Genomic DNA, 11,802 nt, shown 5'->3' on the forward strand with positions numbered 1-11,802 from the left:
CTTATTGACTATTCTATCTCCTACAAAGGCACTAGGATTGTTAACCTTATCAACTCTCTTACCTTCTCTGCTTGGTTGTATCTTATTGGCTGTATCTTATTGACTTTTCCGTCGCCTAATTGTCCCGCCAACTCTGCACACAATAAAAATACCCAAATCTCTCAAACCCACAAAACCATGGACGGTACATTTTGTAATAAGGTGGGTCAATTCCACAACTGAATCCTATCACATATGTTTCAAAAAAATCAGAAATACTAAACTCAAACCAAACTTTTTCCAATTGGCAGATTCCAAGTTCAACGAAGCATATACAAGAAAATAAAATAAAACAATCACAAAGAACAAAAAATGAAACGAGCAATTTCCAATTGAGAAAAACGACGAGCTAGACGGAAAACTCACAGCGGCGAGGAAGATCGAGGTCGTCGGCATTGTGTCTTTGATCAATGTTGTGTCTTTTGATCATACCCGGCAGTGAAGGTGACAAGGTATTAGTTAAATCCTGCAAACACCAGAGATGGCGCGGTGGTCCGAGCACGGCGGCAGTGGTCGGATTTCTTCTATTTGGGGTTAAAATAAATTGGGTTTCGATTTAGGGTTAATAAATTTCCAGGGCTTCGATTTGGTGGGGTTTGAACTGATTAGGGATGATTTGGATTTGGTGTGGTCTGGCCATGGTCGGGGATTTGGATTTGGGGGTGGATTTGTAATGGCGGAGCTGGGCGTTTTGGTTGTGAGGGTCGGAGAGTTACAGAGGGTGAGAGAGAGTCTAGATATACGGAGGGTGAGAGAGAGTCGTGTTCGAGAGGGATGGAATGACGGAGCTGAGCTTTTTTGTTGTGAGAGGGCCGGGTCGGAGAGTTATAGAGGTTGAGAGAGAGATAGTTACAGAGGGTGCTCGTTTTTGTGTTTCAGAGCGTTTTTGTGTTTCAGACGAAATAAAGAAGAGAAGGAAAGTTAAAAATAAATAAACCTAATAATAGCCACGACTTTCCGGGGCTAATGTCGAGGCTGTAGAGTTAAATCCCAAATAATGACCGCGAGAATAAGCCCGCTCTAATAAAAAGTTGAAAATAGCAACAGCCACGACAAGTCGCGGTTATTGTTGAGGCTGTAGAGTATTTAGCCACGACAATTGTCGTGGCTATACTAAAATCCCAAATAATGAGCGCGATAATAAGGCCGCTCTAATGAAAAGCTGAAAATAGCAACAGCCACGACAAGTCGCGGCTGTAGCATCTAAAGTCCCGGCTATTTAGCCACGACTAGTCGTGGCTATTCCCGAGAATAAAAACTGTGGCTGTTGCCACTGTTTGTTGTAGTGAACCTTAATTATTTTGCTAATCAATAAATTTCAAATGATCATTTTGTACAATTTTTTCATTTTAAATTAACGTGATAAAAAACATTGTATATAAATTGAAAAAAAAGAAATTATTAAATTTTAAAAGACGTATCTCTATATTCCTTAAGAAATCTTAGACCCTCAAATATAATTTTACCCACTTACCTTTTTTTTAGAATTAAGGTAAAAATAATTGTTTTTCCTACTGTAAAAAAAAAAAAAAAAATCCATACTATTCGGGCTTTTGTTGCAACAGTGTATAACCGTCCTTATCCCAAATTCTCAATTCTGTCCGTCACTTCTCCCAAAACATCTCACACCACAACTCAAACCCTCTCTCGCTCTTCTCTCTATCTCGCCCATGCTCAGTTTCAAGCTCTTCAAGCTCATCAATGACGTCCATTTCAGCTCCGACTCCTCACAAGCTAGCCTTCCCTGCCCATTCCCCTCCAATCAGACGCCAAGCTTCGTCCCACTCCTTCTCATCTCCTTCGTCTAGGGTTTCCGATTACTCCGCCAACGTTTGCAGGTGTCAGAGTATTGAGAGAGTGATATGTGTGCTCTGTTTTATGTCGTTTTGTTTTCTTTTAGTTGTAACGGTGTCGTTTTGTTATTGTTCTTTTCTGTATCGCTTTTATAAAAGCAAGTTCAGACTGTATCATTATGTTGGCTTTTCGACAAACTCAATACTACAGAGATTTATTTTTTTCTCTTGTTATCTTTCTCTCGAACCTCTCATTCAGAAAACCCAAAACTCTGAATTCCAACATGGTATCAGAGCGATAAATTTCCGCTGCTCATTCCCTCGATCATCCTTCCCTAACCTAGCACCGTCATCTTCTTCTTCACCGCCATGGAACCTCAATCGAAGACTACGAAAGACTCGGATCTGCTGGTTGTAGGAAATTCGACTCAAAGATCTCAATTCGAGGATCCAATGAGTCCGTACTACATTCATCACAGCGACAATCCTGGATCGGTACTCGTGTCTCAGCTCCTCACCGGCGATAACTACTCATCTTGGAGTAGGTCGATGCTAATGGCGCTTTCCGTGAAGAATAAACTTGACTTCGTCGATGGATCGGTGATCAAGCCACCAGACGAGGATGTTTACGCGTCCAATGCTTGGAAGAGAAGCAATAACATCGTCGTCGGATGGATCATCAACGCAGTGACCAAAGAAATCGCGGCAAGCATCCAATTCGGAGATTCGGCGCAGATTGTGTGGAACGACCTCAAAGAACGCTTCCAAAGACGCAATGGACCGCGAATCTTCCATATCCTCCGCGATCTGGTCAACCTAACTCAAGATCAGAGGTCGATAGGTGCTCATTACACCAGAGTTAAAGCCTTGTGGGAAGAATTCCAGAATTCGAAGCCTGTGTGCACTTGTGGAGACTGCAAATGTGGTGCCTCAAAGAAATTGGCGAATTTCAATGACAATGTCTATGTCATGATCTTCTTGATGGGACTCAACGATTCTTACGCCACAACCAGAGGTCAAGTGCTGCTAATGGACCCTATTCCGCCAATCAACAAGGTGTTCTCCCTCATGGATCAAGAAGAACAACATAGGATGGTGGGAACTGAATCCTCTCAATCTGACAGCGTCAACAACAATACTCTGGCAATGGCAGTCAAAGAAGAGTCTACTCAGAAGAAAACGCAGAAGAAGGATCGTCCCTATTGCACACATTGCAAGATCCCTGGTCATACAATCGATAAGTGCTACAAGATTCATGGCTATCCCCCTGGATACAACCCCAAGCTCAAGACTCAAGCCAATCTGACTCAGGCCAGTGGAGAGCAATCGACTACTCGATCAGAAAACCTTACACCGGCACAACTGCACCAACTGATCGACGAATTGTCCAACAGACTTGTGGCAGCCGGGAAGTCAGGCAACCAAACCACCACCGCTGAAGTCAATCTGACAACCAGTGAGACAGGTTATTGTTGCTTTGTTGAGACCTTGAAGTCTTGTACTAACCTCGATAGGGGTTGGATATTAGACTCAGGGGCCTCGAGGCATATCTGTAACCAAAGTTCTCGTTTCTTGCGCCTTAAGAAAGTTTCCAACGCCATAGTGACTCTCCCTAACCGTACCACGATACCTGTGAATTTTCTTGGTGATGTGAAAATTAACTCTGACCTAGTCTTGACTAACACCTTCTTTGTACCTAGTTTTAAATACAATCTTTTGTCTGTCAGTGCATTAACAGCAATGCCAAACACTGTTATCAGTTTTACGGATATGAATTTTGTGATACAGGATACGAAGAAGAAGAAGATGATTGGGAAGGGTAATCAAGTTGAAGGCCTGTACGTGCTACATGAAGGAACTGATGTTATTTCAACAGCGTCTATAAACTCTGTCTCAGCTTCTGTTTGGCATACCAGGCTCGGCCACCCCTCTAAGGCTAGACTTGATTCTCTCAAAAATACTCTTAATTTTAGTGCTGCTAATAATCAGTGTCCTTGTGACATTTGTCCTCTTGCAAAACAGCATAGACTCTTGTTTCCTGATTCACATCATATATCAAAATCTGTTTTAGACTTGATTCACTGTGATATTTGGGGACCTTTTCATACTGTCTCTCACTGCAATCATAGATATTTTCTTACTTTGGTTGATGATCATAGTCGATACACTTGGTTGTTCTTGCTCAAACAAAAGTCTGATGTACACGATATCATACCAAAATTTTGTGCGACTATTGAAAATCAATTATCTACAACCATAAAAAGCTTCAGGTCTGACAATGCCAAAGAATTAGTCTTCTCTGACTATTTTGGCAAGAAAGGGATCATACATCAATTCTCATGTGTGGATACGCCTCAGCAAAATTCGGTGGTAGAACGTAAACATCAACATTTGTTGAATGTTGCTCGATCTCTTTTTTTTCAATCCTCTCTACCCATTAGATTTTGGAGTGATTGTGTTCTTACTGCCTGTTTTTTGATCAATCGTATACCCACACCTGTTTTGCATAACAAGGCTCCATATACAGTGTTGTATAACAAACAGGTTAACTACAAAGGGCTGAGATCTTTTGGATGCTTAGCTTTTGCGTCCACACTCAAGGCAAACAGGGACAAATTCCAACCACGTGCACGCAAATGTGCTTTCATTGGTTATCCACCAGGAATTAAAGGATATAAGCTCCTTGATCTAACGTCATATGACATCTTTGTTTCTAGAGATGTTGTTTTCCATGAATTATTTTTTCCTTTTGCAGGTTTAGCAGATAAAAATGTTTCACCTGATCCTTTTCCCAACCATGTTTTACCAAATATCTCGCATGATGTACATTATGATGATCACACTGATTACCATAGTGCAATCCCTACTACAAACAAAGTTGTGAATGTACCTACCATCAATTCCTGTGACACTGCTGACAATACAAACAATGCCCCAGAACCTGATCTTGCCAACAATACCTCTGACCAACCTTCACCAGATATCCAAACCCAAGAGCATCATCCTCATGTCACTACTAGAAAATCCACAAGACCACAAAAACCTCCTACTTACCTTCAAGACTATCATTGCAATCTGACTGTCTCCGAGAGTGACAGTAAATTCACTTCCCCTCACCATATCTCACAGGTGTTGGGATATGATTTGCTATCAAACACTCACAGACACTTTGTTCTTAGTGTATCTTCGCACTATGAGCCCACGTACTATTATCAGGCTGCTATGTCTAAAGACTGGCAATTGGCTATGAAAGAAGAGCTAGATGCAATGAAAGCCAATCACACATGGTCCATTGTGCCATTGCCTCTGGGTAAAAAGGCTATAGGTTGTAGATGGCTGTATAAAAACAAATTTCATTCGGATGGTCAATTAGCCAGACGAAAAGCCCGTCTTGTAGCTAAGGGATATAACCAAAAGGAAGGTGTGGATTACATTGATACTTTCTCGCCGGTAGCAAAGATGGTTACTGTCAAGATGTTACTTGCCTTAGCTTCTTCACAGAAGTGGCATTTAGCACAACTTGACATTAATAATGCATTCCTGAACGGCGATTTATATGAGGAGGTTTATATGGACATCCCTCTTGGTTGTGAGAAACAAGTTGATAATAATGGGGTCAAGTTGGTTTGCAGGTTGCACAAATCCATATATGGATTAAAACAGGCATCCAGACAGTGGAATATTAAGTTCACTGAAGTCCTTCACGGCTTTGGTTTTCGACAATCAAAGTCTGATTATTCATTATTTATCAAAGGAAAAACTGACATGTTTGTTGCTGTTTTATTATATGTAGATGACATTGTCATAGCTGGACCATCACTCACAGTTATTCAGGAGGTAAAAGAGATGCTTCACACCAAGTTCAAGCTAAAGGACCTAGGAGCACTGAAGTACTTTCTCGGCCTGGAAATAGCAAGGAGCAAAGGTGGGATTCATGTCTCTCAGAGGCATTATGCGCTCAATACACTGGCAGAGTGTGATTTCTTGGAGTGCAAGGCAGCAAAAACCCCAATGGATCCAAAGCTGCTATTGAATGACAGTGATGGTGAACCACTACCCGAGCCAACTGCTTATCGGAGTTTGGTTGGTAGATTACTCTACTTAACCATCACGCGACCGGACATCATGTTCGCTGTCCACCGTCTCAGCCAGTTTGTGGCATCGCCGCGCACGCCTCACTTAGCAGCAGCGCATCATCTCCTTCGTTACCTTAAGGGTCACCCAGGATTAGGCCTACATTATGCATCTTCATCGTCCTTACAACTCCGAGCGTTCTCAGATGCAGATTGGGGTAACTGTGTTGACTCTCGGCGATCGGTGACTGGGTTTTGTGTCTTCATCGGAGACTCACTGGTCTCTTGGTGCAGCCACTGCGGAGATACTTTGGCTTCAACAACTCTTGAAGGATTTTGAGGTCGTTTCTACACCAGTGGCTACATTGTTCTGTGATAACCAGGCTGCGATTCACATCGCGAATAACCCGGCGTTTCACGAGCGAACGAAACACATTGAGGTCGACTGTCACTTTGTTCGAGATCATCTCCGATCAGGCGTTTTCAAGCTGTTGCCGATTCGTTCTGCGTTCCAAATCGCAGATATGTTCACCAAGCCTTTGGCGTCTCCGGCTCTGCACACGCTCATGTCCAAGATGTCACTGAAGAACATATACGTTCCATCTTGAGGGGGCGTATTGAGAGAGTGATATGTGTGCTCTGTTTTATGTCGTTTTGTTTTCTTTTAGTTGTAACGGTGTCGTTTTGTTATTGTTCTTTTCTGTATCGCTTTTATAAAAGCAAGTTCAGACTGTATCATTATGTTGGCTTTTCGACAAACTCAATACTACAGAGATTTATTTTTTTCTCTTGTTATCTTTCTCTCGAACCTCTCATTCAGAAAACCCAAAACTCTGAATTCCAACACAGAGCTCGTCTTCTTCCTCTTCATCGTCTCCGTCCGATTCCTCGTCCCCGTGGCGATGGGAAGAGGTCATCGGTGATGCCTTCCGAACCGCCGTCAAGCGCTTCCTCAATTCGCTCCCCAACAGTCCTTCCGCCGCCGATTCCGCTCTGACGCCCCGCGGCGACGATCCCGATTGGGACTGGGAGCGCTGGTCCCGGCATTTCGCCGAGGTCGAAGAGCAAGAGCGATTGGTCTCTCTCTTAAAGGCATCTCTCTCTCTCTCTCTCTGCTTCGATTTTAATTCGTTCTCATTAAAGCACTGCTCTTTCTCTCGATGCGATGAGTTAATGATTCAATTTGCCTGCTTTTCTTTCGAGTTACAGATTCAGCTGTACCACGCAGTTCAGTCCGAGGAGTTCGAAGACGCTGCGAGGCTCAAAGTGGCTATTGCTGCCGCGGCATCGAACGATGTGGTTGGCAGAGTTATGTATAGATTACAGGTAAAAGAACTGAACTTTCACTCTTTGTCTGTGGCCAATTGTTCAGGTCGGAGTTTGTGTGTGTGTTTTGTAGAGAGCTGTGGAGGAAGAGAAGTACAAGGATGCGGCTTTCATAAGAGACAATGCTGGTGCTGGATTGGTGAGTACTCATAAAATCAAACCTTTATTTTTATGAAATTTAATGTTTAGTTATTATTAACTACTTGTATATTTGTACTAGTGCATGTTCTCCTTTTATGGTTCTAGCTCTCTAGCATATAATTCTCTCATTCATAGGATACGTCGTTTCGGTATATCAGATCATCCTCAATTGGATCTTTCTGTTTCGTGAGTTTCAAGTTTTTGTTTAATCATGCTTTTACGATTAATGTCCCTATATCAGTTGCTAGTTTGCTTCATCCTATTATGGTTTACTAATGTGGCATTCCATAGTACTGTTTAGGATAAATATTTGTCCGCAAAATTCAGTCAAAGGGCATCCCGCTACATGCGTAGAAGTTTAGGGGGCAATGGTGTCATTTATCCTTAAATTAACTCAATCGGATGCCAATTCTTCTCTTATGCATTTCTCGCGCAACCACAACCAACACATTAGGTCGGCAGTAAATTTATTTAATTATATAGTAAATTAAATTAATTGAAATAGTAAGTTAAATTAACTCTTCTCCGACGCACCTCTTTTTGTCGCCGCTCTTCGCCGTTGTTGACGACTCGAAGTTCCATGTCAAGTTCGTCGAGAGCCACGGTGGTGAAGGAGAGGTAGAAGTAAATAGAGATTTATGGTACATGCGAAATTATATGGGCTATTTATTTAACAAATAATTGGCGGCTTAAGCCACGGAATGTGTAACAATTTATTTTTAGCCAACTTTTCATTAATTCCCTGTAAATAGCCATATTGCTTACGTGACAGCTTATTAAATAAATTAGGTTTACATTTTTGCCTTTATTTAATTCGGTAGATTGAATTAATTAGGCAGCTTTTTTTTTCAAATTTCGAATTAAATAAATAAGGCTGTTTTTTTTTAAATTTTTTTTTTAAGGAAACCGATTAGGAAAGTAGTTATAGGTACCGATTGACCTTAGGCAATCAATTTCTATTTTTGTGGCAAAATATAATATTCAATCTGCAAAATATTCCTCATTTATTGTTTTTATTCTGGAAAACAATTCAAATATTACAATTAATTACGATATTCATGATCGTAGTTGGCCGCCAAAATATTTTAGAACATTCAAAATATTTACAAAATTTTTTCCAGTTTTTATCTGCACGAATATACTGTAAATATGTTTTGTATTTACAATGAATATACTGTAAATATGCTTTTTATTTACACGAATATGCTGTAAATATGTTTTCTATGAACAACAAAAAAAACTGTTCTTCGCGGTGTCGCAGATCGAGACCTTGGACGCAGATCGCGGAGAGGAGGACGAAGTGACGCTTTGACGGCGGTGGTGACGTGGTGGTGGTCGTGATTATTAGTGGTGGCGGCGGCCTGAAGGAGGTGCTGCCTCTCGCGGAGCTTGGAGGCGGGGAGAACCATTTCACACGCACGCACGGTCAGAACCATTTATGGCTGTGAAATCAACTCTCCGGTGCTCTCTGCGTCATTTCCCGGTGTCTCCTCTCGGTCCGGCATCCTCGGCGGCTCGTGGCTGTCCTCGTTTTCTCGGCTGTAACACGCGCGGGTGGTGCTCGGTCTCGACCATTGATGGCGCGCAAGGAATGAAAAAGAAGATATGAGAAGGAGATGAAGGAGACGATGACGATGAGAGAGAGGAGGGGGGTGCTCGGGCTCGGCCATTGATGGCGGCCAAATCCTCTTTTTTTTTTTTTTTTTTTCCTGAAGAGTATTAAATAGCGTGTGAATGAATACGGTTATAATGACTTTCCTCAATTTTCGCCATCATTAATGATCAAATATTTGAGCTGATGACATTTAATAACCGTGATCACAAAATGGGCGGAAATAACAAAGGGCAATTTTGTCCCATTTTGACTGTAAATAAATCCCAATGGCTATTTATCATTAATTAACTAAATGTAGACTAAAAAAAAAATTGCTTATTTTCGGGGGGCCATTTAGCTTAATTACTCATCTACAAATGAGTTGAATTTACAAAATTGACACATTCTGGCCCAAAATTAAAAGTAATCATATTGAAGATAGCCTATCTCTATAATTAAGGTTCTAGAATAAACAAACAAGATGCATGGACATTCGTATGCATTGATGGAGGCAAATGGTTATTAAATGTGATTGGTGCACTTTCTTTGTAGTTTTTTAATTATCACTCAGAAGTGGATTGACGAATTTTGTGTGGTGGTTATGAGTGTTTAGTATGTTAATTAGTGTGTGTTCGGTGTGTATTTATGTCTAAAATGAGGCTCTTTGTTAAGCGTATGCCTAGCATGAAGGGTTGTTTCATGCCTACAAATAGTCTTTCAGATTAATAAAAAGATATTCAATTATGAATTAAGAAAATAAGAGTGTGCTCTTTTGGGTTCTTCAAGAGCCGTTTCAAACTTATCGGAGTTTTCCGTGACATTTAACAATAACTTATCAAACGAGCTTCAACTACCGTTTGTTGCGTCTTTCTTATACCAAGGTTTTTGCTTCTTTATAATCTTGAAAACTATGTGAACCACGAGTTTCGTCACTTGTCGGTGTGGTTCGTATCATATGTCAATTTGATGGTTGAGTGGGTATATATATAAGCTTTGGGAGGTCCAACGGAAAGTATTGGGTGGCTAGACAACCTAGAGATGAGAGCCACTAAGCGGCCGAGTAGGGCGAGCCGTTGTATTCTGCTAAGCAGTTTCAAGGAGTTGGCTTCGATAGGGTAACTCTAAAAAACATGGCTCTCGAGAAGGTTAATTTCAAGGATGTGGTTTCGAGAACTAGTCATTTTTACTCTTGATGTGTCGTTTTTTACTTATGAAAATGATGATATAAGATAAAGATTAATAATCATTTTTAAATAAAATTAAGATATATGTCTTTTTTTTTTAGTCGAAATTTAAGACTAATAAAATTAAGATTTATATATAATTTAATTGAACAAAGACACAATAGTTACACTCTCCGTCCCTGAAAATAAAGTAAGAGCAAAATTTATAAAGTGAGCTACATCTGTTTCTTTAATCATAAGAGCTATAGCAGAATGTATGTGATTCTTCGTCCTTACCAAATTTAAAGCAAAAGGGAAAGCATATATATGCAATATATTGAAGTTATCCTTTGCGTGAAACTTTAAACATGGAATAAGGATAATCTACTAAAGTTACGAATTTACAAAATAATCAAGATTTTGTCTTAATTGAGTGAAATAAACAAAATGTGTAGCAAGTTGGTTTCAAATTTTATTTTTTTTTTTAAAACGTAAATTTGGCTATTTTGCTGAAAAGTTGAAACCTTAGCTATTTTGCTAATCAATAAGTTTCAAATGGTTATTTTATACAATTTAAGGACCATAAAAACGACAAATAATTTGAGAATAATTTGTTGCAAATAGTAATTTTTTAGTTTTTTTTTAAGATTTTAGTTAAAATTTTATTTTATTAAAAAAATAGCTCACCAGGTCGAAGTAAAATAAATTAACTAAATTAATTAATCTAATAATTAATTTTGACCTAATAAACTATTTTAATAATGAAATCAAATTTTGAGTTTTTTTTTTAAAAAGAAGAGTGGACTATTGGACTATTAACCTAATTGTCCTAATAATTTAATTTATATTAGATGACAAAAAAGATATTTGTGTCATTATGACTTAAAAACGAGAGAGACTTTTGTTACAAAAGCGAAAAGAAGTCGATGAATAATTTGGAACTGTTTTTCTCATTATGAGCTATTTATTAAAAAAATGACAATAACTATTATTAGAAAAAATCAGGATATTTTATCATTGAATATAATTTTTTTATGACATTTGTTGTTATATTTTTGGAATAAATGACTTAAATAATAAGAAAAATAATATTACTAAATACTCATATATACTTTTGGAATAATCTTATATAAAGAGTGTCATAGAAGAATTCCTTGAATACTAACTATATATATATATATATATATATATGTATAATATATATGCCATTGTTTGTTATATTTGTCTCGATTAAAAAACATAAAAGAACAAAGAAAGAAAGAAACTTTGATATATAGTAGTATAAATAATGGAGAGAGGTGTCACTCAAGTTATGAAGCATTTCTGCCATGAGCATGATTTGGTTCCGTTCCAGGCACGTGTGGACGGGTTGGCTCTGCTAATGCGCGGTCCTCCTGTCAGACTTTGTTCTCATCAATTTTTAAAGTAATTTTCAGCCATTGGATGCGATTGGAAGGCTAGATTGCTCTGAAAACAAGTCCCTTCAGCCTTAAAAAGACAAATGCTTTCAGAAGAAGTCATGCAAGGGGGGAGACATTGTGGAATCTATCAAGAACATCTTTTCATTTTCTATTTTCTTCTTTTTTCCAAAAATTTTCACACTTTTGTTCATACTTTGTGGCTCAAATTTGAAGAAAAGGATTGAGTTTCTGAGTTCTACCGTTGCTACAAAC

At 39.2% G+C, this 11,802-nt stretch overlaps 1 protein-coding gene and 1 long non-coding RNA gene across 6 annotated transcripts; both read left to right on the plus strand.

Annotated features, from left to right (window-relative positions):
* The first annotated feature begins 2,201 nt into the window (after positions 1–2,201).
* Positions 2,202–4,260, plus strand: LOC149387159 (uncharacterized). Its single transcript, XM_089621676.1, has 2 exons — positions 2,202–3,297; positions 3,621–4,260. Exons 1-2 carry the CDS (start codon positions 2,202–2,204, stop codon positions 3,653–3,655), a joined length of 1,131 nt encoding a protein of 376 aa, XP_089477802.1. The 3' UTR covers positions 3,656–4,260.
* Positions 4,261–7,099: 2,839 nt separating this feature from the next.
* On the plus strand, positions 7,100–9,077 carry LOC149387160 (uncharacterized). Of its 5 annotated transcripts, none has more exons than XR_016300757.1 (5): positions 7,100–7,231; positions 7,305–7,370; positions 7,674–7,826; positions 7,949–8,013; positions 8,634–9,077. It is a non-coding gene; the product is annotated as an uncharacterized LOC149387160 (long non-coding RNA). The 5 variants fall into 5 exon arrangements; XR_016300756.1 differs by having other exon boundaries at positions 7,949–7,990; XR_016300758.1 differs by lacking the exon at positions 7,949–8,013.
* Positions 9,078–11,802: the final 2,725 nt, after the last annotated feature.

Source organism: Urtica dioica, chromosome 8, assembly GCF_054948205.1.
Source record: "Urtica dioica subsp. dioica isolate 48M chromosome 8, U.dioica_male_clone48M_v1_H2, whole genome shotgun sequence".
NCBI classification, from domain to species: Eukaryota; Viridiplantae; Streptophyta; class Magnoliopsida; order Rosales; family Urticaceae; genus Urtica; species Urtica dioica.

Coding starts and splice junctions, on each gene's coding strand:
- LOC149387159 (XM_089621676.1), top strand. CDS start 2,202: ATGGAACCTCAATCGAAGACTACGAAAGACTCGGATCTGCTGGTTGTA. Junction 3,298..3,620: donor TCTGACAACCAGTGAGACAG/GTTATTGTTGCT, acceptor TTTGTGATACAG/GATACGAAGAAGAAGAAGAT.